The following is a 25,432-nucleotide window of genomic DNA, read 5'->3' on the forward strand; positions in this document are numbered from 1 at the left end:
GCCACCAGAAACACAGCACGCCAGCCGCTACGAGGGAGAGCTGGCTGCGCTGCCTGGGAGCGCAGCTTCAGAATCATCATCATCAGCACCAGCAGGACAAAGGTATTTCGCCCGTATATCTCCAACGGTGTCTCTTTTTTTCTGGTCAGTGTCTTATGGGGTGATGGAAGTATTCTTGCCCCCCTCCCCAGCCCAAACTACACATCTAAGTTCATAAATGAGGATATCAATCCCTTCTGCCGCTACTGTGGTCAGAAAGATAACTTCGACCATATGATCTTGGCACGCAGTCCATGAGCCTCCCCATAATTTTTGCCTGATCCCTCTAAATAAGCTTTGGGTAAGCTAAGGTCCAGCGATGACCCGAACATTTAGTCGAAGGCCATCGAATGTGCCGCCGTCGCCAAAGACCTCCATGGCCTGCGGGGCGCTAACTTGCTTCAATTTCCTATCCCTGTGGTCAATAAAGTTTCGTCATCCTCAGCCAACAGTGCCTCCTCCCTCCAACCAGCCCTGTCCTGTCCAGCTGCGGCTACCTTATATCCCCTCGGTTTCCTAATCTTATTAGCACACCTGACATCATGCTGGACCCTGATACCCTCCTTTGCAATCCACTCCGTAGCCACTCAGTAGCCAAGCCCCCTAACCACTGAGCTACATCGGCGGGTGAGCGCATCGTAGGTGTTTAAAAGGTGAATATCAGGGGTAAAGATTGCTTCTACATAAGTCCTCTGCCCCTTGGAAAAATGTTGCGACATCCCCATGTGGTATGGTAGGCATTGATGTCTCCACAAAGTAGGAGGTTTTTTCCCAATGGTGCTGACCAGTTTGGCTAGAATACCGGGCTGTCAAGAGGCGATGGGCCGAATGTAAATAAAAGACGCACAGGTGTGTACTGCACACATGCGGACTTTCACAACTACGCCCTCGTTGTTTCTGTGGGGAATGTGGTCTGTATCTATGAGGCAGTGCTGTAGGTCTCTTCGTTTAAAATGTGCAGCACGAGAGGGGCCTTGAGGATGAGAGTCGGCGAGACATGCGGCTGAGGAATTCTAGGTGGCTCTGGACGAGGAGCAGTCGATGCGAATGCTCTCTATGCGACTGCTATAAGCAATATAGCCAGACAGAGAGGCATCGACGGATTGGATTGTAAAACGTTTATTGCGTCGAGAGCAGGTTGCAGGAGACACATACTAGATGGCTGCTAGCCCATGGCTTGCGGCAACCTTATTGGCCCTCTAGATTGCCCGTACTGGAATCTTAAGGTCCGAGCTGACCAGAACGGCCTCCCACCGCTTGGGAGAAGGGAGCTGTATCAACTACGCTGGAGGCGGATCATTTGAGCAGTTCCACAGAGTGTGGTCGTATGTGGCCCTTTCGCCATATTGATGGCAGTCTTGGCCGTACTGCCCAGGGTACATGAAGGCAAGCACTGTCGGATTCAGAAGGGAGCGTGTTTTCAGTCGGCGCCAGGTAACTTCCTGCGCTTTTGTCAACGATTTGTGGGAAGGGGATATGCGCACCTCTCCAGCCAAAAGAGATGGGTGATGTCATGAAATGAGATCAACCTGTCCCTCGTGAAATTCGGGTCGGAGGGCGCGCTCACTGCCCGGTCGACGAAACTCCGGGGTTGCGCGTGAGCCGCCTCGTTCCCTGGATTGGACGAGTGGGCCGGGACCCAGATTAGTTCAACTTCCCTAATCGGAAGAGGGGTGTTTTGAAGGATGCGAAGTGAGGTAGATGTGGTACGGCCACTCGCGAAATTGCGAGTGGCTGTTTTGGAGTCGCTGAATATAATACAAGCAAGCGTGTTTGCTGTAGTTAAAGCTATTACCACTTCCTCCGCCGTCCCGGAGGAGGTGGTTTCTGCCGACGCGGCCGCCAACGGGTCGCCGTTCCCGTTCACCGCGACCAGTGCAAACGCTTCTCTCGGGGTTTGTCGGTATTCCGCTGCGTCTACGTACGCCACATTGTCGTTTCGGCCGTATTTAGTGTGTAGGGCGCGAGCCTTCGCTGTGCGTCGGCTTGCGTGGTGCGCGGGGTGCATGTTCTTGGGCAAGGGTTTGATCAAAAGAGCTTTATTGGTGTGCATGGGTAACTGCGTTTTAGCGTCCATCTCTGGGAGCTGTTCGAACATCTTCTGTCTGTATAGGATGGCCCTTCCCGCTTTCGTGCGAGTGAGACGTACGAGCTGGGAAATGGTGTGCGCCTCGCACGGCTCCGAAAGTTTGTTGTGAACCCCAAGGGCCAGCAACCTTTCCGTGGACGTACTGTGCTGGAGCCCAAGGGCCGCCTTGTAGGCCTGCCGGATTATAGCTTCGACTTTGTTCCTTTGAGCGAGCTGCAGTTGCAGGTAATTAGGGAGGGAGTAGACGATCCTGCGCAGCACGAAAGCCTGCACAAGTCGACATAGATCTTTCTCTTTCATGTCTCGTCTTTTGCCGGATATCCGTGTGATTAGCCGCACAGTCCGATTGACCGTGGCCGTGAGTCTGTTGATTATTTCGGTGTTTTTGCAATTGTTCTGTATGTAAATGCCCAGTATGCGTATGGTTTGGACCTCCTTTACCGTAAGTCCTTGCACATATACATTCAGAGGGGTCGGCGGGGTCAGGTATGCATTTCTACCGCGTGGCTTGGTCCTAAGAAGGAGCAGTTGCGATTTCGAGTGCGAGCATTCAAGGCCCGCTTCAGACGCGTAAGTTTCAATTATGTCAACTGCCTGCTGCAGGGTATCCTCTATTTGGCCGTCATTCCCAGTGGTTACCCACAGGGTGACGTCGTCCGCGTGTAAGGTGTGCTGCAGCCCCGGCAAGGCGGCGAGTTTGGGGGTATAAGGTAATGAGTGCAAGGTTAAAGAGAGAAGGCGAGGGCAGCGAGCCTTATGGCGTGCCTTGGCTTTCCAGAGCAATGGGCCGCTATTTGAGGCCACCTAATGCCAGCTCTGCGGTCCGCTCGGATAGGAATGATCGGACGTGATTGAATGTCCGTTCTCCCGGGTCTATTTTAGAGAGGTTCGTGAGGATGACGTTGTCGAAAGCCTTGTGCAGGTCTAGCCCGAAGCGAGGTAGAATTCATGGAGGGAGAGAAGCTCTAACAACAGGCAGACCTCCCCATCTCTCCTCCCATTTTCTATCTTTATAATCAAATACATTGTAACGGGGGCTTAGGTCAGCGCTGAGGCGGCGGCGAAACCACGGCGGCGAGAGAGTCTCTGGTCTGTCCAGGTCAGCAGGCTCTTCCTCTGTGCAATGGTAGTGCGGCTAGGATAATGCCCCTCTTCTTCACGTGCGGCTTGTAGTACGGCTTGAGTCGTTGGACATGACCAGTCTCGCAGCTATGTCGGCGGAGATCGGGAGACGGTGTGAGGGGCTCAATAGTATAGTTGACTGAGGATGTGAGCTCCAGGACGCGGTAGGGGCCATAGTATTTCGAAAGAAGTTTCTTTGAGAGGCCGGGAGCAGAGGAAGGGATCCACAGCCAGACGAGTGAACCGGGTGGGAAATCCGGATCAAGCAGACCATCGCCGCGGCGATGCTTTGGCGCCCCTGAGTGTCTGCCGTGAGCGACCGTGAAATCTGACAGCAGTCTTCTGCATCCTGGGCAGCTTCAGAAACAGTTGTACACTCGGATGAAGCAGGGCGGCATGGGAGAACTCTGTCGATGGGAGCGGATCGATGCCGGCCGTAGAGCCGAAAAAATGGGGAGAAACCGGTTGTGGATTGAGTAGCAGAGTTGTAGGCGTACGTAATATACGGTAGAACGAGGTCCCAGTCCATGTGGTCGGCTGCAACGTACACAGCCAGCATGTCGCCCAGAGTGTGATTAAATAGTTCAGTTAGACCATTTGTTTGCAGATGGTAGGCTGTACAAGCCCGATAAAATTCTATTGCACTCGGCGAGTAGAGCTTTAACGACGTCAGACAAGACGTCACTATATATATAAAGTACGGCGCGCGGTAGCCCAGATTGCGCGAAGAGGAAAGCGGAGGAGAAGGATACGGTGGCAGCCTCGATGCAAGCCTTCGTTTGTTAGTGGCGAGCGGGTCCTCCGAGATGGCGCGAGAATGTCGCGCGCTGTAGAACTACTACATAAGTACCTAGAGTTGCACATAGGTCCGCCAAGTTACTGTAGACAGGGTCCAAGCTATGCGGCAAAGCCGCAGAGCGAGACAAGCCTTCCGAGCCTTTTACTCGGTATAATTATATAAATCAGCAGCGTGCACGAAAGATTTGAGGAATATTGCCGAAGGTAATCGCTCGATGATTTCCCCGTCCGCGTTGCGCCGTATAGCGTCTCTTGCAGACTCACAGTGTGGCATTGCCACATAACTTGGATGATTTCTGCGGCAACTCTGCAGATCTATGCGCAACTTTCGCCCCTAGCGGGCTGGGGTCTGGCCACAAATATTTGGACACCTACTCTCGAATTTTGCATTATCGAGTATCGTAATCGTCGGCCATTTTTTTTATATACTCATGGATCTTTCTTTTGGCAGTATGAGCGATACAGCGATGGGGTCTGGGTAGGTACGTGTATGTACGGCAAAGCGGAAATTATCGCCGTGTTAGAGAGAAATTAAACTTCTCAAGAGCGCAAATGTAAAGGGGTATAGACACCTAATTTTGGTACGCGGATGAGGTTAAGAAGTTTGCAGGGATACGGTGGTCGCAACTGCCAAATGACACGGTTAATTGGAGAGACACGAGGGAGACCTTTTCCCTGTAGTTGGTGTAGTTAGGCTGATGGTGGTGGTGATGATGACGAATAAATTTTTTAAAAGCTTGGCTTCAGTGCCCAACAGTATAAAGCTTCAAAATTTTAATTTGCATTGTGATTTGAAACGTGGAACGTTAAAGGAGTACAGAAATCAATTTTGGGTGCGTCGTTATATATATATATATATATATATATATATATATATATATATATATATATATATATATATATATATATATATATATATATATATATATATATATATATATATATATATATATATATATATATATATATATATATATATAGATTTAAGAGAAGTGGGCACTTCTACAAAGACACTTTTATTTATCAACGTTTCGACCGCGGTGCGGTCTTCTTCAGGACTGTAGTGGTCTCGCGTCAGATGGACGTTTTAAGTTTGTGAGCTCAAGAGGAGGGAGAAAGGAGTGTTACACGCAAATAGCAACAACGGTTCAAAAAACTGAAAAAAAAAAAATAAAGATGGGGGTACGGGGAGCAGACCGGGACAATATTGGGGGAGGAAGCAAAAAAAATAGAAATAAAATAAAAAAGGGGGGAAAACTAGTATAGTAAGGAAGGGTGGGGTACAAAAGGGGATGGCGAAACGAGAGAAAGGGAGAGGAAGACGGTGCGGGGGACATGGGCAGCACGGAAACAAAACACAAACAAAATGCACAAACACAAAGGGCGCCGCTGCAGATGCGTGGCCAAAGAGGAGCCGCTGCGCAAATGACACTGGCAGTGACGAACAGGCCAAACCAGGCGCCTTTTGGGGGTCTCACTAATTTCCGGTGAGCCGAGGGCTAGAACGTTAAGGAAGGAGTGGGCTACGTTAACGAGCACATGTCTAAGAACTTACTCACGGGGTCTGGGTTTTACTGAACGGTGCAACCCTCTCCGTGGGTGGGTCGTTGAACCGACCTCGCCGGGAATACTTGTTTGTAGGGGAGGAGGGCTGGGCTAGCTGTGTGCAAAGATTTCAGATTGTCGGAAAATGTAAGGAAAGAACGTCAAAAACTTATCAATACTGCACGAGGCAGGATAGTGTAAGTAAGGAGGGGTATGATTGCCTGGGATATACACTAGGAGTTATAAAAGGTATATCTGAGTTAGCCAATTAACGAGAAGTGTAGTATTATTTTGTTTGGAGGTCGTGAATAAAAGAAAGGGTACCAGGCTTTTCGTTAAGACCTTCTTGAATAGTATTAAACTTGTGGATAAAATAGGACTCACGCTGTTCACGTTCTCGCCTGTTTTATTATTGATGCGTAAAATATTATTATACATGGATTTCTACGTGGTACTCTCCTACGGCCAGAAAATATCTATAATCAAATTTATTTCTCGAGGTGTTTCGATTTCGGTTTCAACAGCCGAGCGATGACTGTGATACAGTGAGCTACAATCATTGTAACTACGACGTCAACATGTTCTTATAGCTCACGTGAGGCATGGAAAAAAACTCCGCTATAATCGCTGCTTCATCGTTTTAATACGCTACAAAGCTAAAGTTAGCCTTTCTCAAGAAAAGGAATGACAACGAATGTAGACGCAGCGATTATATTGTAGTTTTTTTCAAGGCCACACGTGACTTGTAAACGCACACTGATGTTAAAAACCTCATACGGCTGTTGAAACAGAAACCGAAACAGCACGAGAATAATAATAATTTATTTAGCGGTCGTAGTAGAGTAAATCCATGTATGATAATGCCTTACGCATCATTACAAACAAGAACACACACCAAAAAGTTAGGTGCCTATATTCATTTCAGAAATTGAACGTTCTACTGCGATCCAGTAGCTTCGGCTTTGATTCTGGCCTAGATTTTCTTGACCCACTCTTAAATCCAGTAAGCGCTATGCTGCTTCACTGTATTTTGTGTGAATATCTCTGCCTGCAATTTCTTTTTCCCATGCACCTGTTTCGAAGAGCCAGTGCCTAAAGCGGTCGCAGCGCCACCTCCTGGCTAGTGATGGCGCGGCTGGTCAGCCCGCATTACGGCATTGCATTACAATGCACTACTAAGTAATACGATGCCCAGCCAGCTGGAGTCGGCCGGTCTCGAGGTGAGCGCGAGCTTTGGTTTTACACGACAAACGGCGACCGCTCGGGGTAATAGCTTAATCTGCATTATTCTCAAATCTTCAGTGCCGTTCTCGGCATAGATTTGTGCATCAGTCAAGGAACATCTAGGGTTTGACAGTATTCTACGCTGAGGCCACAGAGCGTCGTGTGTTTCGTGTACGTAAACCGTTATGACAACTTGTGGGTATTTAATCTCTCTTTGAGCGCAGGTATCTGACGCGTGAAGCACTGCTGATCGATTTCTTCAGCTAGTGGAGAAAGTTAAGTGTTTCTGTGTGTCGTATTTGGTATGTGTTTAGTCACTTACCGTCCCGTGCAAGAATTTTTGCTGTATGCGAGCTCATCATATGGTCAATGTGTCGTCTGACATTTTTTTGGAGTCCTGCGCGACAATGAAGTGTTGAGACACGAGCAAACCAGTCTGATTCCATGTCAGCTTTGCATATTTCTCGTTTTCTCGGGAACAGTAGCCAACAATAATGCAATGTTGTAGCTTGTTTGTTTGCTTGTTTATGTACGAGTGTGTTTTTTCCATTTCATCTGGCGGTAAACGTGATGTCCGGCGGCCCTCTATAACTAACCAATCCATGTTTTGCTCCAGATTTTGAGATTTTTTATATGCAAAAAGAAATGAAGCATGCTTGCGTGCTTGCGTGTGTGCACGCGCGGGTTTGTTTGGGGGGTAGTCCGCGCTGTTAATCTGGAAGGTTAATATATTGTTCGGTCGCCTTCAGGTTCGGCGCGAACAAGTCATTAGTTGAAGAAATGAGTTAACTAGCAGTCATGCTTGCTCACCAGCCTACACCTTCCTTTGTGGAATTCAGGCGATGCCCATCCAATGTTTAGAACTAGATTTTGAGACGCTGTCAGTTTTTCAAAAACGAGGCTGGTCTATATTGGTCGTCATACTCTCGCCTTTAGTTTATTCTGCATTTTAATGTAATGCTGGTGATATTAATTTAGGGAGTTTCATTAAGGGGATCATGAGGGTTTAAAAAGTACTAAGAGAGTTAAAAGACTACATGACACCAAATTTTTGCCTGCGTGTTTTTTTATTTCAAATGATGCATTAAGACATTGGTATACATAGACCATCCCATATGGTATTTGCCTATGACGGCTAAATCAATTATAAGTGAATTTATTCTTGCCACTGCTTCAGTTTCGGTTTCATCAGCCAAACGATGGCTGTGACATGTAGTTGAACTGTAGGTAATGTGAGACACTATAAAACGGCAGTTTAACTGTTGATATGTCGTTTGTTGAAATTTTATCTCTAAATGTAGTCTGGTTTAAGTGCTGTAGTGAGTTAAAACTATGTATCCGTATTTATATTGCAGTTTTTTTCGGGCCTCACGTGACGTAAACCTTCAACTCCTCTTCACAGCCACCGTTCGGTTGATAAAACCAAAACAGCATGAGAAAAGAAGTTTAGTTATAAATTAGTTACCACGAATACCACCTGGTGATTCATGTATCCTAATATCTAACACTTGATTTGAAAGAGCAAGACATATAATAAAATCAGGTATCTATATTCCTTTAAAGCTAACTTATGTGCAAAGGGAGTTAATTCTTGTAGATTATAGAGTTGTCTAAACATCTGATCTGGGCTCAGTTCAGATGGCGTAGTCCAGTACGGTGAATGTGCAAACTTTCCATGTGGTTAGGCCTTCGATATTCACATATTCTTCTACTGTAGTAAGTTATTTATTTTATTGATGTACTGCTGCATTAATTGTACTTTTGTAAGATGTAAAGCTGGACAAGTTGCTATACCACAGGACCATTGCTCATCCCGTGTCTTTCGTCGTCTAGACCTGCATCGTTTAGCACAGTTTCTTTTATAACAAAGGCATTATTCAGGGGCGCAGGTACTTATTGCTGTTATGTTCAGTTGCGTTTTTTATACTTAAAGCGGTGAAGAGACTAAAATTTTCCTAATGTGTTTTTGCTTTGAAATTGTGCATATAACATTAGTAAACATGGATCACCAAGTGGAGTTTGCCTGCACTCAATAAATAATTTGTAATTTATTTTTTTTACTCTGCGGTTTTGATTTCAGATGACCAGGTGATGATTGCGACGTCACAAATCAAAATGAGATTACGTGAGTCATAAAAAGCTGTAATATAATCGCTATTTGCTCGTTTTAATTCACGCCAGCTTTTATGCTAAACCTCTCTAGAAACCGCAATGAGAGTAACTGGGCAGATATATTATACTGCAGTTTTTGTGTACCTTACGTTATCATTACTCACTTATGACATAGCTACCATCATTCAACTACTGAAACCGAAACAGAAGCTGTATAGGAGAAGAGATTGAATCAGAAATTATTTACTGAGTGCAGGCAAATTTCACACAGTGTTCCAAGTTTAAGAATGTCTTACACATGATTCCACAGCAGACTTACATGAGAAAATTTTGATGTCTCTACTCTTTTAAGGCTTGCTTTGTTGAGTGCAAGTTCTCTTTTGCTACTGTTTGTGGCAGTCGTTGCCGATCTTTAACGTTTCCAGATGGTGCATCAGTGTTCGGAGACTAGCTGGCAGTGCAGCATAAAATTGCTGGAAATCTACCGGTAAATGCTGATAATGCATTTGCTGTTGTGACAGCTTGGTTAGGAACTTGTTTCCAGGATGCCCTCTCACACTCCACTGTGTGCCACTGCTTAGCGCTGCTGGAGATAAGAACTCGCAGAACGCATTTGGACGTTTCAAGATGAATAATGGGCATCGTGCACATATCTATGTTGCCTTGTCCATACTCATGTCAATTGATTTTTAGTGCACTCTAAAGTGAGGCAGGAAAATGGCAGCTAGCACCAGGGTTGTGGCATCGTTGAAGCGGATGGCAGGTGTGCTTGTGGGCCATGTGGCAGCGAATCACTAGTGATGAGAGTTTGTGAGCATCACATTTTGCGGCAAGCCCCCTGTCTCAGGGGATGAAAGCTCTACTGAGTTGGATCTCACTTGAGTGATAGGGGAGTTCATGACATTAATCACATGGCCACTTTTTTTCTATTTATTGTCAAGTGTAGTGATGAAGTTCTGTGGGTGACAGGAGAAAAATATTTTGTTGTTACCAGCTTCAGCATGAGCTAGAAGGGTTATGCTGTCCACCTACTGGTTCACAATTTGCAGCTTCATCATGTTCCCATACTCCGAAAGCCTCAGTAACTTCCAAATAAGCTGCATGTCTCTTCCTTGGTGCTGCTGAAAAGATTATTTTGTCCTAATACTGGTTTATAATTCACAACAAAATCCTATTGCAGCCCTCAAAAAGCCTTGATAACCACTAAACAGGTTGCATGTCTTATGTTGAGGCAGCTAGAAGAGCTATGTTCTTTCGTGTACTTATCGGTCCCCAGTTCACATCAAAACCTTATTCCCACACTCATTAGGCCTTGATAATTGCTGAAGAAGCTGTGTGACTTTTGACGAGACAGCTAGGAAGGTTGTTTTGTCCCTTAATGGGCTTGCAATTCCCACTGAGCTAACAAGATGGGCTCACAAAAGTCTTGTACTGGCCCTCACATAGCCTAGATGTCTGTCAGTGCAGCTGCATTCATCTTGTCCAAGTGGCTTGCTAGTATATTTGGTGTACTTTCTGGCCAGAAAAGCAGTCTGTAGAGGTGGGCCTTCTCCGGCCTTCTTGAGTAGTGACTTAATGAACAACCAGCGGCAAAATAAGTCTGGGCATGCGACAGGTGGTCGGAATCAGATAAAACTGCATCGCCATACCGTCTGACGCTGCACTTCTGGGGTCGAGACATCGGAGTGCGCATGCGTGTCCTTTCATGCTCACAGCCATATCTTTTTTCTCGCCTGCAGTGGAGTAGCTGATTGCACCGCTGCGTTTGGCGGGAGGGGCCACTTTATTCACTACCTCATGCTTGCACTTTGACGGGTGCCCATCGAACTGCGATTGTCACACTGCAAATAAAGAAAGTGACCCTTAATGCCAAATACTGCATGCAATCAGCTAGTCCACTGCAGGCGAGAAAAAAGATACGGCTGTGAGTATGAAAGGACGCGCACGCGCACTGCGATGTCTCGACCACAGAAGTGTAATGTCAGACGGCACGGTGAGGCAGTTTTATCTGATTCTGGCTGCCTGTCGCATGCCCCACTTATTTTGCTGCCGGTTGTAAATATTTTGAAAACAAGGCGACAAGTAAGTGCATGAAAGGAAAGACAGCATGAGTTGATGGCGTGTGAAGTTTTGATAAGTGAACTGAGGTCCTTGAAAGCTCTGCTTACTATGCTTTTCTGTTACTGCTATGCAAGATGTAGGCTATATATATTCTTAGTCATTTGCACAAATGAGAGGAGAACTTTGACGCACAAAATAATTTTTTTTGCTCTTGAGCGCAAGCATGTATTGTTGATCTACACAAAGCCTAAATCAGTGCTAGGAAAAATGCTAGGAAGGCCAGGGGAAAGCTTGTACCCACTGGTGCTTCCAATGGATACAGGCTTTTTCCTGGTCTGGTGCTCGGCTTCTATTGGGGGAAATGCTTGCATAATGGGTAGTGGGCCACACTTCGAGCAGACAAAAAAAAACATTGTGTGACGTGGCACTCTTCGGCCAAGTTTCCCCTTACACCACTAAAATCTGTCATCATCATCTTCAGGGAAAACTTGCTGCATAGGCACAAACTGAGCATTCACAGAGTGTGGGCAGGCTTAAGCCTTCTCACACGTAAGCAGTCTTGAGTGTTTGCCGACTTTTTTTTGTATTTCCTACAAATTATACTTTAAATATAAGGATATGCATGACAGACTTCTAGGTTTAGTAACTAGGCATTGCAAGTGTCTGGTTAATTAAATTATCGAGAAATCATTACCATGTGGTTCATTGGGGTATGTTTACATCTCTTTTTCCCATTTTACTACGGTGTATTTACTACCAGGCTTTACATAGCGGAACGATTGGAAGCTAGTAACGTGATAATTTGTGATGAAAGAAAGCTTAGAAATTGTTGTAATTCTCTTGTGGGGGCAGCCATATTACAGTCCTGCATCTGGTGCACTATAGCTTTGTACAATTGATGTTGGCTTATCTTGCACTCAGCATTCTGCAAAATTACACTGGCATGGCTGAGGTTAATTTTCTTAATTTGATCCAGTGTTTGCTTATTCTATTCACAAATGCATCTTTTGCTTTTCATGTTACAAAGCACAAGTTTGATTTTCTCCTTAGCTGTCAGCTTACCAACATGCCCCATTGGGTTTGCACAGGTAGAATGATGACAGTAAACAAGCAGCCACTGAAGAATAGCTATGCTTATCTAAACGAATGGTCCTTATAATAATATTTCCGTTTTGCATTAAGTGTCTAAAATTGCTCTTGAAACAGACAGTCCTTAAAAGTAAAGCATGAAGTGCCACTTGACTTGTGCACCTTAAAGGTGCACTATAGAGGATTCTGAGCTCGCCTGTTTACCGCATGAACTCAATCTACATGCTCCGAGCATTGTTATGAACTTCGAATTATTGTCCTGTGTGGCCGATTTCACTATTAAATCGGATTAAATGCCCCAGCTTCCACCGTTTTTCAACTGGCCACCGAGAGTAGGCGTCAACCGATGTATGGAGCGCCTCTCAACCATTTGCGTGGCAGCTTGCCGCACTACCATCAGCGTAGGGGTAGGTAGTAATACGCAAAGTGATATGCGAAAGGAAAGAGTCCACGCATATTTTTATTTCCATGGGCCTACTTTGCGGCTATGTTGTCTGCGACAAACTATTTATTCACGGAAACCTAAAAGAAACAAAATAAAAGCGAAAGTGAAGCCGCTGTGTGACTGGCTGAAAGGCACTCCACGCATTGGTCGACTCCTTCTACTCTCAGAAATCAGTTAAAGAAAAGGAAAGGGCAGAGGCAGGACGTTTAATCCAATTTAATAGGGAAATCAGCCACACAGGACAGTAATCCAAGGCTTCATAGAATGCTCGGAGTGTGCAGACTGAGTTCCACGATAAAAAGAAGAGCTCAGAATCCTCTTTAGTGCACCTTTAAGTAAGGCCTTCATTGTTGCCTCACCACTTGTGTGATCTCATCAACAACTCGCCGCGCTACAATCACTGGCATGCATGTCCTACATTCAGGTTAACTGGCCATCGGATTACTATGATTTGCTTGTGGCAGCCTGATTTACAAGGAAGTTTGTGTATTTTGGGGTATAATAAACTTGGTAGACTTCTTATCAGTGAGAAAAGTGATGGTAATTTGGCAGTGTATGACTGAAAGGCCACATCTTGTGCATGTGATTGTTCAGATAGAAAATTGCATACCTTGCTCTTTCGTTTAAGGGGATACACTGAACGTCTCAGAGCAGTTCAGTTCTATAGCCTATTTATAAAGTTTTTTTTTTTTTCAGATTTTGTTCATTGAAGTATGCTGTGCATCACTGAGCTTGGAAAAAAACCTAAATTTCCTTTGTGCAGCAAATTATCCTCCAGGGTTTCATCATCACCATCATCAGCCTGACTGAACCCACTGCCAGGCAAAGGCCTCTCCCATGTTTCTCCAATTAACCCTGTCCTTTGCCAGCTGCGGCCACACTACGCCTGCAAACTTCTTAATCTCATCTGCCCGCCTAACCTTCTGCCGCCCCTTGCTATGCTTGCCTTCTTTTCGAATTCACTCTGTTACCTTTAAGGATCAGCGGTTATCTTGCCTTCGCATCACATGCCTTGCCCAAGCCCATGTTTTCTTCTCGATTTCGACTAGGGTGTCATTAACCCGTATTTGTTCCCTCACCCACACTGCCTGATTCCGTTCTCTTAACGTTGCACCTATCATTTTTCTTTCCATTACTCGCTGCGTTGTCCTTAACTTGAGCTGAGCCCTTTTCGTTAGCCTCCACATTTCTGCTCCGTAGGTGAGTACCGGCAAGGTACAGCTCCACGATTTAGCAACAGTTGTATTAGAGGTTTTGTTGCAGCAACTGCGCTATGGCCTGACTGACATGTGCAAGGTTCAAGATGAATGTGTCAGCTAATCAGGTGCCTGTAGAAGTGATGATTTCAAAAGCAAAACTCCCCTCCCACTTTGGCTTCCTCTTTGCAGAACCAAACCATGTTTATTTGTAGGTAGACTTCACTCGGCACTAAGTGAAGACAGGAGACGGGTAAAACTGCTTCGTAATGAACACCCAGAGAAATCACTACACATGCCACCCACCTGAGCCTGTGTAATGGTTATAGCTCATTTTCTAGGACATGGCATGGCTGTCTCTGCGTTAATTCATGCCATTCTTTTTTATACTTAAAAATATAAAAGCAAGCAACAACCTTGGAGCTTTCTTTTTGTGCTATATGTTTTTCATTAACTGTAGTTGTGGCCCTGGGATGCGTGCTTCTTTCAAGTCCACTCTATACCCTCACTGCGGCCCATGTGACTCAGCCTTATTCTACTGCATTGAAGCTGACGTGGAAACAAGTGACTTTGCTTGTGTTAATATTTGGCCTCGCCTCACACTGTGAGGCTAAGGTCAACCTTGTGATGATGGACAAGGTCAACCTTGTGATGATGGACTGTTGTGGGGCTGCTGCCCATCTTGGCTAATAGTGGGCCTGTGTTTTTGATCAGTTCCAAAGACGATCTCGGCACGTGCCTTGCTGAGCGGTGTCCTACCTGAGCCTGCAGCAACATCCCACTGGTGGCAAGCCTCGAGGCAGCAATAGAAGCAGCAGTTGTGAGTGACTACAGTGCCAGGGACTCTGTCACTTGACCGGTGTTTGAAGTTGCCATGAAGTTACAGCAGTGTGTGTTATATGGTACCGCAGCACACTTTCAGTGTTGTTTTTCTTGTGAACTTAAGAACCTTAGTTACTTACACTGTACTAATGGTATTATATGTTTTTAGTACTGCAGCCACATTTCTTCTGTTGCATCTCTGAATTGTCTTTTTGGCACTGAATAGTAGCAAGCCAGTGTTTTGTGTCCGACATTTTCTGCTTGTTCACACAGTACGTGGCAGACTCGTGACCAAGTGCTCTTAAAGATGTCAGATGCAACCTGTGTGGGTTGTTTACAAAGGCAATACTATGCTTCATTCGTATTACATGTGATTTTTGAGGAAGAACTATGCACGCAAAGGTGCACTGTTTTAGGCTTATAATATATAATTTTTCAAAACAAGGGCCGTCCTGCCCCCTCCCTGCATTCATTCAGAAGCGTGACAGACATTAGGTGAGAGGGAGCGCTTTCAAGACAAGTACAGAACTTCTTTTACTGGCATTACCTTTCAAAAAATTTACTTTCCTATTCTGTCAAAATAAAACAGAAGAGTGAGAACTAACTTCTATTGGCTTCCTTGCAGAAAAAAAAAAATCTCTTATGATAGTATATTGTCCCAACTGTTGGATGGTAGGTTCTGGCACCTTTTAGGCCCACACACATGCACACCGATCTTATAGTATAGTGGCTGGATACGGTGACACAGCCTTCACTGCCACCCACTGTTTCGAAAGGTTGGCACAGGGAATCTTCACCATTGCTCACGAGTGCGATAATCAATGCGGCCGCTTGCTTCACTAAAAAAGGTGTGCAATGCAGCTGTGCTAGACTTATTGGCTAGGAGGCTTTTGTGCAAGTGGTACGCATGTGTTTGGAGAGCCGCTGCTATTAGTGTGAATCTTATGATGTAGTTTCAAAGCTGAAATGTTGCATCAGTGGCGTAGGATTGGCATAATTTGTTTCTGTCTGACTAGCATTTTTTCACGTGGCTAGAAACATGTGCATTGCATGCTTGGCCATTTTCTCGGTTGCATCTGGTTGCATCTTTCTGCCACGGCCAACCTTCATAACCGAGCATTTGCGTACATCTACAGGTCCACAGGAAACTTTATGTAATATGCCATGAATGTTCTGTAGCCTATGCTCACTTGCCTTCTTCCTGATAACAACAATGCCCGTTCCTGGGTTAGCATCGTAGTAGTAGCAGTATGTCGCAGTCGCCATAACCAGTGGGTGCATTGCCATGGGAACCACTCAGGGTGGTTACCCCAGGAACCATCTGGATTGTGGTTACTGGGGATTGATGAGGGTATCGACAGAGCAAAAAAACCTCCAACTGTGGGACGGTTACTGTGGAAGGGGAAGGGCATGGCTAGAGCGTAAGAAGGTGCAACCAGTCTGTGGTTGCCATGGAAACTTCTCGGAGGATTGTTATCCTGGAAGGACATGGAGAGTATAGGAAAATGTAACTGGAGGGTGGTTACCCCAGGAATCGTCCAGATGGTGGTTACCATCGATGGAGGACAATATGATGAGAGTGAAGGAACCTCCAAGCAGAGGAAGGTTACCTTGGAAAGGGGAGGGTATGCTAAGAGCACCATCGTCATCATCAGACTGGCTATATCTGCTGCAGGGCAAAGGCCTCTCCTTATCTCTCCAATCTACCCTGTCTTGTGCCAGCTGCTGCCACCCATTGTCGTGACTCCTCAGCCACCCCCTGCTACATTTGCCTTCCCTTGGAATCCAGTCCTGTTACCCTTAAAGGGCCACAGAAAGGGGTGTTCCCCTTATTCCTCGTATTCCTCTTATTCCTGTCTCTTCCCTCTTCCTGTCTCTTAATATTACACCTATCAATTTCCTTTACATAGATTGCTGCATTGTTCTTAACTAGAGCTCTTGTCATTGCCTTCCATGTCTCTGCCCCATAGGGAAGTACCTTTGAGATAGAACCATTATATACTTTTCTCTTGAGGTACATTGGTAAACTGCCATTCTTGATCTGAGAGAACCTGCTAGTTGTGCTGCATCCCTATTGTTCTAGTTATTTCACTGCCATGATCCAGTTATATTGTCACTACCTGCCCTAAGTAGACCTGCCCTAAGAGTTACGTTCCCTTACCATTTCCAGCACCTCACTAGCAATTGTGAACTGCTGTTTCCTTCCGAGACTGTTGAACTCTACTTTGGTTTTCTGCATAATAATTTTAAGACCCACCGTTCTGCTCTGCCTGCCTAAGTCATTGATCGTGCTTTGCAGTTTATCTCCAGAGTGACTTGGCAAGGTAACGTCTACAGCGAATCGCAGATTGCTTAGGTATTCTCCATTAACTCTTCTTCCGAACTGTTCCCAATTCAGGCCTCCGAATACCTACTGTAAACAGGTGGTAAATAGCACTGTGGGGATTGTCATCCTGCCTAACACCCTTCCTTAGTGTTAGGTTATTGCTCACTTCTTGGAGGACTATGATAGCTATGCAGCCTTTATAGTTATCTTCAAGTATTTTTACATAAGGCTCTTCTACACCTTAATTCTGAAATAACTGCTGAAATAACGACTCTGAAATAATGATTCTGAAATAACGACTGCTGAGGTTTCCACTGAGTCAAATGCTTTCTGATAATCAATGAAGGCTGTATATAGCGGTTGGTTATATTCTGCGCATTTCTATATCACCTGATTGATAGTGTGAATATGATCTATTGTGGAATATCCTTTACGAAAGCCTGTCTGATCATTTGGTTGACTGAAGTCTAAGGTTGTCCTCACTCTATTAGCGATTACCTTAGCAGGCAATAGACAGTAAGGTGATCAGTCTGTAATTTTCAAGTCCTTGATGTCTTCTTTCTTACGGATTAAAAAGATATTGGCGTTCTTCCAAGCTTCTGGTTTGCTTGAGGTCATAAGGCAGTGTGTATACAGAGTGGCTAGTTTTTCTAGCATAATCTCCCCTTCGTCCTTCAACAGATCTGCTTTTACGTGATCTTCACCAGCCGCTTTTCCCCTTTGCATTGCTCCTAAAGCTTTCTTCACTGCCTCTTTCGTTACTGGCGGAATGTCCTATTGCTGTGTGATACTGCTTATCTCTATTACGTTCTGATTACATTGGATGCTCTATAGATTTGTGTGGAATTCTTCGGCTACTTCAACTATCTTATCCATGTTGCTAATCACATTGCTCTCTTCGTCTCTTAACAAATGGATCTGGTTTTTGCCTGTGCCTAGTTTCCTTTTCACCGCTTTAAGGCTACCTCCATGATATTGAGCGTGCTTGGTGCTCTCCATATTAAACTCCCCTGTGACAGTTACCTAGCACTTATAAAATTTGATAGCTGTGCCAGTTCTATTCTGTCAGTGTGGTCTGATGCTTTCATGCTTTGGCGTATCTTAATCAGATCCTTCATCTCCTTAGAGAGCTTGCCGGTATCCTGTCGAACCATCCTATTGTATACCGAAGCGGTGGCCAAGTGGTTGAGCATCCGCCTCACGTGCGGGAGGTGCGGAGCTCAATTTTCAGTGCCGCCGGGTACCCACCAGTGATACATTGGGTACAAGCTTTGCCTTGGTCTCATGCTCAGCATATTTAGGGTGAAATTCTTGAGAAATACGTCTTTGACCCCATCTTGAGAAGTCGAAAATACCTTGTGCCATGGTGCTCTTTGGCCATAGATGCCCTGGCGCCATAAAAATCCATAATCATCATCACCATCCTACTGCCTACTTCTGCTGTGCATTCTGTAATGATAGCTGTGAGATTGTCGTCCATTGCTTTACAATTAGGGTCGTTGTCCTCAGTTCGAGCCGAATATCTCTTCTGAAGAGATATCGTGAATTCCTCTACTACCCCTTTTACCGCTAACTTTTTAATGGGGTTCCTATTCAATGGTTTCTTCTGTTCCCTCTTCTTCAGGTCTAGGCTAATTCATGACCTTTCCATTCTGTGGTCGCTACAACGCACCAGCGAGAGCATAAAAAGGCACGACCGATCAGTGGTTGCCGCTCGGGCCGAAAGAATGGACCGGACGACAGCTGTACCCACATGAACGCACGTAAAATAAACCCTACACCACATAGGCAGAGACAGGAACGTGGCTGCTTTGCTTCACTAGTTTTCTCATTTAAGCCGCAGAATTGTCATCTCCATTATTTTGTTTGGTTCCGTGGCAGCCTATCACTAATGTTCACATAGGCCAGAAATACAATTATTTCAGCGATGGCATTATGTACTGTGTTCTGTTTTTAGGCTATGTGCAAGACCTACACAGCAAGATCACAGATCTCTGTGCCTTGAATCAGTTTTCACTAAGCCTTGCTTCATGTCCTGCTAGCAGCTCCAACGACATTTACGCCAGATGTTCAAGAACAACCTTCAAAAGCCGAGCTAGTGGGTGCTCATAAAGCGTGACTAGCAAAGCAGTAATGGAATGAGATCCGTAATAAAGACACAGGCAGCTGAGGTTGTTGCAGAGAGGCTTCCTCCTGCAATGTCCTGAATTTGACATGCACACAGAAAGTGGCCATAGCATCCTGAACTTCAGTTTCAATGCCAAAAAAGTTGTTTTAAACACTACATTGCGTGACCCGCTTGGTGGCCTTCTACAATGTGCCACTGGATACACAGCAGGCTGTCCTTTGAAGACGGGCTGAGCTGCAGTTGGCCCTGATGGTGGTAAAAACAACGCGTAACAAGACGGGATACAAAAGGAATGTACGACGACATTTGCGCTGTCAACTGTTCATTGCTTGCCATGTATAAATACAGGAACGGCCAGCATGAAATGAAAAGGAATCAGGTCAGCTGATTAAAACTTATACACCTCAGGTTTTCGTTGGTTGCCATCGATCTAGAAATGTGAGCTTTTCCTGATGGTGCCAGTGCCTGTTATTTCTATCAAAATTACTTCCAGTCTCAGTAAATTTTTTCAACTCACTGCTGTACATTCACCTGTTGCTCCATAGTACTCCGGGCATCTGAAGCCTTTTTCAAGCGAATATGGCCAAGTGCAACTCAGCAACATGTCACTGCAACACTATTCAGTTAAACGCCCCACTCTGCCCTCATTTATCAATACAAGAGGAATCTATTTATAAATGCTTATAGTACGTACCATTTGGTATTTTAAGATGTGAGTGGGGTTTGATGCTGAATTCTTCATTGCCTGACAAACCGTTTCACTACTTTCAGATATTTCAAGGAGCATTTTCAGTTTTTGAAATTGGGGCCTCTGATTGCAAAGATGTCACCGAAATGAAGTCACTGTCATTCGTTTTTTTTTTTTGCAGGCAGTTAGAATGTGGAAGAATTTAAGGTCATTCATTTGAAGTTTTCTCCGCAATGCTGCCGCATTTCTGCGCATGCAAACCGACAGCAGTGTTCCCGAAGAATAATCAATCTATCTTGCTTAGTTCCATATTTCCTATTCATGTTACTTTTTTTTCAGTAACGAAATATGTAGCTTCATACTGCTTGCTACAGGCTATGGAGACTGGAGTATTTTATCTAACTGCATTGATCGTTATTGAAGTGCGTGTTACAGCCATCCTATTGTGCTTGTTGCAGGTGTCGCCGCTGATAACGGTATCATGCCGGGTCCGGGTCAACAAAAGATGCATCGGCTGCATGGTCATGTTGCCGGAGTCAACTGGCGACCTACCCTCTTTGCTGAGGACGTGCCGCATTTGCATGTGTGTGACCTTTGCCAGATGATCCCCAAGAGCACAGTACTACTGCCCTGTTCTCACCTTCTGTGTGAGCTGTGCCACAGAGCCATTGCCCAAACGGGCAGCACAATTTGTCCATTGGACCGGGAGCCCTTCGCTGAAGACGAGTGCCACATAATTCCAGTGCCCAATAGGAAAGCAAACAGTTTGAAGGTTAGTGAATATAGTGTACTGTGAATTCTCACAGTTCATATATTTCAGAAGCTACAGAAGTTAGACAAGAAGGAGTTCTTGGTCACACGTGCATATTGCTCTAGCTATACGAGGACATTTCGCCCTAACCGTGATCCCACTGTGCACGTCGCAAACGTTTCAGACGTAATAAATATAGGGACATTGTGGGCAATATAAAGTTGGCCTATATTAATGTAGTACACATTGTCTGTACTGTATCAGTATGATAAGGGTGTAATTACTCATTGCATCAACCCGAGTGCAGCCAAAGAAAAAACAAAGAAAAGCTATAAAGCCAAAGACAAAGAAAAGCTATCCACCTTTCTCAGAAACTTCGTAGTTAAAGAAAATTTTGTCCTGATCTGGGGTACGAACCCGGGACCATCGCTTCACCGGAGCAGTCGCTCTGCCAACTGAGCTAACCAGGACGGTAAGCTTGTGAGGGAGAGAGAGTGAATTGATCAATAACTCGAAGTGGAAACTGTGTCGGTCAAATGTTTGGGGGAATCCCCAAGGGGGAGTAGATTTGTAATAAGGGAGTAATTACTCAATGACATCCACCCAAGCGCAGCCATGCGGCTACAAAGGAAAGCTATCCACCTTTCTCGGAAACTTCGTAGTTACAAAAAAATTCGTCCCGGTCCGGGGTACGAACCCGGGACCATCGCTTCACCGGAGCAGTCGCTCTGCCAACTGAGCTAACCAGGACGAAAAGCTTATGCCAGTCTCAGTCGCTGCTCTATCTCCGGTCCAGATAGGCTAACTGATGGATCACTAACAAGTGCATGTCTGGTTTTCGCTATAAGAAAAGCTTCCACTATTTCCTGTGTCACTCGATGCCGGTGACAAAACAGAACACTCGTTTCTGAGAATAGCGGACAACACCCTGCCTTTCGCTTGCTGCAACTGCGACAATAGAGCACCAAACTGCTGGAAGCATCACCAGTATCGAGGCAGTTAGGGAGAATCTACCGTATCCAACTTGTTTTCCAAAAATAAATTTAAAAACCTGAAGGGGCCAAAAGTGGCCTTCATGCTCTTTATCTGACAAGGCGATCTATGTGTATTCCTTCGTACTTGCACCAGACATTTAGCTTCTAACTTAATTCTTTGTTGCACAGGATGAGAAAAAACTGAAGTTACATTTAAACTTTCTTGCTTGTTTTTTTCCAGCTAGTCGCATCAAGACTGCACAATGCAGAAAGCCAGCACAGCATTTTGTTTCAAATCAAAATTATTGCATAGCACTCATATTTAGCCTCTAACTTACTTCTTTGTAGAACAAGATGAGAAAAAAAAGTGGAGTTGCGTTTAAATTGCTTTGCATGCTCTTTTTTTTAGCCGATTGTACTAAGTCTACACAATGCAAAATGCCAGCACTGCATTTTCTGGAAATCAGAATGATTATTGCACACTCTTTTTTCCTTTTGAAGGTGCACTGTTGGAACAGTACTCAGGGGTGCGAGTTCATAGGCACCATGGAAGCTGTTCTGCGACACTATGAAGACAACTGCACATTCCATGCACTTGAATGCCCGCGGTGCGGAATGAGTGTTCTTCACAAAGACCTCCCAGATCACTACTTAACTGGATGCCTTGTGAACAGTTCCCTCACGGTTACAGAGCACGTCTCCTCGCAAGATAACGTACTGACTATTCAGGACGTCAGTCGTGCTCTTCGAGAATTGAAGACATTGCTGAGGGACCCCTACCGGGAGTTTTTACCCAGTTTTCAGAGTCAAATAAATGAATTGGCTGAATGTGTAAAGCACCAGAGTGCCCAGATACAGGAAATCGAACGGAAACTCGAACAATCTGAACAGAGCCTGAAGGAGGAAATGAATGGAATTGCAGGAAACATGTCAATGACGATTAAGGCAGACCTTCGATGTCAGCAGGATGCGTTCACCAGTGTGCTACAACGGAGTTTGGCAACGACAGAGCCAGTTGCTGCTGCTGATGCTAGGGCTACTCAAATATCCTTACCTTGGTGCCATGAGAAACAGCTAATTCTTCGGAAGCTGGAGCTTTTTGTTCATCAAGCATCCATGTCCATAGAAGAGTTGCGCCAGTGTGTTAAACACAATGTGCGCAGAGCAACAGCTTTCTGCAAAAGGGTTGGGCCCTCTTTCTGCCACGTTATGGACAATGCCTTGTCAATGCCACATCAAGGCAGGGAAGACAGTGTGGTTGAAGTGAGCTACCTCTTGACCATCACAAATGCGGATGTGTTATTTGAGTCTTCAGGGCCTTTGCGCAAATTTGCAACTGTTATTCAGTGGCATCGCAGGGACACATACTTCATTCTGTACCTGTTGGCAGGTAAAAGCCGTGGCGACGACCAGTTGTGTTTGAGCCTAAAGTGCGGTGGTTTCCTGGAAACATCTTGTTTGTCATCGGCTGCTTTCACAATGACGGTGATGCATGGAGAGGAATCTAAAAACCTGGTCATGAGAAAATTTTTGTTGGGCTCTCCGTTTCTTGGTCACCGCTTCTTGACAAATCTGTCGGACCTCAAGTCGGGAGGCTTTGTTACAGCTGGAGAACTGAAGATCGTGGTTGTCATAAGTGAAGGTCGTGGTTGTCAGGAGTGAGCTAGTTCGCTCAGTTGTCGGTTCTTGTGCAGTTCAAAACTCTTGGGCCACTCTTTTGACATTTTGTTACTAAAAGCATGTTCCTTTCCCTGCCTAGTGCATCTGTAGTTGGACTGTAGCGTGCACCATGGTGTTGCTACGCTGCATTCACTGAGTACAGGTGTGAACAGAAATAAACAAAAGATGGTCAGCCGTTCTTATTTTGCTTATTTTGCATGAAGTGGAGTGGTGTGCGGGCACGCTACAGTGTTGCCAACCGCCAACCCGCGTGCCAATATCATGCCTTGTATTTGGCCCTATAGGCACCAGGCGACCAGAACTTTTCCAGTGTTGCTTATTTTTCTTGTACAAAATAGACTTAAAGTCGCAAAGCCTCATTAAGGTGGAAAGCTGGGTGAGTTGAATCTGATTCATGGTGAAGGTAGTGCGAAAGACGAGGACGAAAGGAAGAAGCAAGGCACGAGATGAGACTCTACATTCTTATTCAAAAAGAAAACTGTGCAAGCAAAGCTCCAAAGGGATAAAGAATAATTCATGGTATGGTATGTTAGCAAGGAAATTATTTTTTTGCAAAAAGCAACGTTTTTAACCCTTTTCTACACGTTTATCATCCTATATTTTCCAGCTGTAGTAATGCAATAATTGTTATCAGCAAGAATTGTGCCCTACTGGGTGGTTGAAGTTCAGGTTGCTGGAGTATCTGGTGTTACTGCTGCTATTATTGAGGTGAGAACCGAAGTTCTACAAAAATTAATTGCTATAGATGCTCATAATTCAAAGACAAGCATAAATAAAATTTTTGAACCTCCCAAATTGTGTCATTAGGCGAGCTAGTTTCCGAGAATAAATATTGTTTCCATGCAATTTTTAAATGTATAAGAACTGGAATCAATACGGTATAGAATTTGGGAATGAAATGTGAACTTTGCCGGACTTTGGAAGCGACGTTAACCTGAACAGCACACAATTCAATGATGGTAACCTTCAGAATATATGTGCTTCGAGAGTCGGATAGTAGCCTAGCTGAATATATTACTGAGTCAAATGCTGGCATGAAAGGCTTCCAGAATGAGTGAGTACGGTTCTATGATGCAAATGGCATGCGGTATTTAATGTTCCAAATGTGCATATGGGCTATAACCACCGTAATGCAGGGCTTGGGATTATTTTGATGGCCTTAGTTTCTTTAGTATGCACTGACATTGCACAGCATATGGGGGTTGCATTTTGCCTCCTTCAGAACATGGCTGGGGTAAAATCGTGTCATCTTGGGCTCAGCAGTCGACCGCCCCGTGTGGGTCGATGGTAGAATGGTGGGTCCCAATGTTGTTTGCGCAGTGTGGAATACCGCATATTTTTTCGGAACTATAAGATGTACAGCTTTGTATTTTTCTGCTCGGCCAATTATAAGTATGTATTAAGTCACCATTTATAGTGCATCTTCCATTCTGTGCTGTTTTTCCAGTGAAAAGAAGTGCATTGTTGTCCACAGAAGTCAAGGTTAATACTCTCCACAAAGAGTGGAGAGTATTAACTGGCACAAAAACTGCGCAATGAAAAATTCCCGTGAGAATTCTGGCATGAGTCATGGGTGCATCTAGATTAATAACAATATTAATTGTTTTTTTGGGGGAAGGAAATGGCGCAGTATCTGCTCTGAGTAAGGGAAGGGATAAAGGAAAGTGAAAGAAGAAAGGACGAAAGAGGTGTCGTAGTGGAGGGCTCCGGAATAATTTCGACCATCGGGAGCGCTGACATCAACAGCACACGGGGGTTTTAGCGTTTTTCCTCCATGAAAACGCAGCCGCCGTGGTCTGGTTCGAACCGGGGATCTCCGGATCAGTAGCTGAGCGCGCTAACCACTGAGCCACTGCAGCGGGTCAAAAATCCAAACATCTGTCCGTAGCGCAGAATTTTTTTACGAAAGACAACCACACAAAGAACAAGTGAATGCACATATTGCATTTTGAGACTGCCCACTGCACACCCTCTGGTGTAGGTTCAAGAGGCTCTAAACTTTCCTTGTGCAAGGGTCGTGATGTGTGCATTCATTTTTGTGCTTTGCGTGCATTCAGAAAGATCTGCCTGGCTTCTCTGTGTGCCATTTTCAGATTCGACCCCACCGACTACATTGTTTTTTGAAGCGAAAAACTTCACTACGCCAGCTTTTCGAGCCGTTAGCAGGGCCGCAAGTTTGACCGTGAATGTACCTAGAGGACACTGCGGCCGTAAGTTTCACCTTGAAAGTAGGTAGAGGTCAAACCATGAGCAAAACTGGTGGTAGTCAGGTTCGACACATGACGTCAGCTACAGGAGCGACCCAGCGGCTATTACATTAACTCGACTTTGACTTTCGAAGAA

General features: G+C 45.1%; 1 protein-coding gene across 4 annotated transcripts; it reads left to right on the top strand.

Moving 5' to 3' along the window:
* Positions 1–6,741: 6,741 nt before the first annotated feature.
* LOC144107091 (uncharacterized) lies at positions 6,742–24,670 on the top strand. Of its 4 annotated transcripts, none has more exons than XM_077640077.1 (4): positions 6,742–6,813; positions 14,435–14,540; positions 20,143–20,456; positions 21,911–24,670. In XM_077640077.1, exons 3-4 carry the CDS (start codon positions 20,166–20,168, stop codon positions 23,069–23,071), a joined length of 1,452 nt encoding a protein of 483 aa, XP_077496203.1. In that variant the 5' UTR covers positions 6,742–6,813; positions 14,435–14,540; positions 20,143–20,165; the 3' UTR covers positions 23,072–24,670. The 4 variants fall into 4 exon arrangements, with proteins under 4 accessions (XP_077496203.1, XP_077496204.1, XP_077496202.1 ...); XM_077640078.1 differs by having other exon boundaries at positions 6,813–6,859; XM_077640076.1 differs by lacking the exon at positions 6,742–6,813 and adding an exon at positions 6,852–6,988.
* The last annotated feature ends 762 nt before the right edge of the window (positions 24,671–25,432 follow it).

This window comes from Amblyomma americanum, chromosome 10 (assembly GCF_052857255.1).
Source record: "Amblyomma americanum isolate KBUSLIRL-KWMA chromosome 10, ASM5285725v1, whole genome shotgun sequence".
NCBI lineage: Eukaryota > Metazoa > Arthropoda > Arachnida > Ixodida > Ixodidae > Amblyomma > Amblyomma americanum.

Excerpts from the sequence above, each read along its gene's own strand:
- LOC144107091 (XM_077640077.1), top strand. The coding sequence starts at position 20,166 with ATGCCGGGTCCGGGTCAACAAAAGATGCATCGGCTGCATGGTCATGTT. Across the intron at positions 20,457-21,910 it reads GGAAAGCAAACAGTTTGAAG|GTGCACTGTTGGAACAGTAC; the intron begins GTTAGTGAATAT and ends TTCCTTTTGAAG.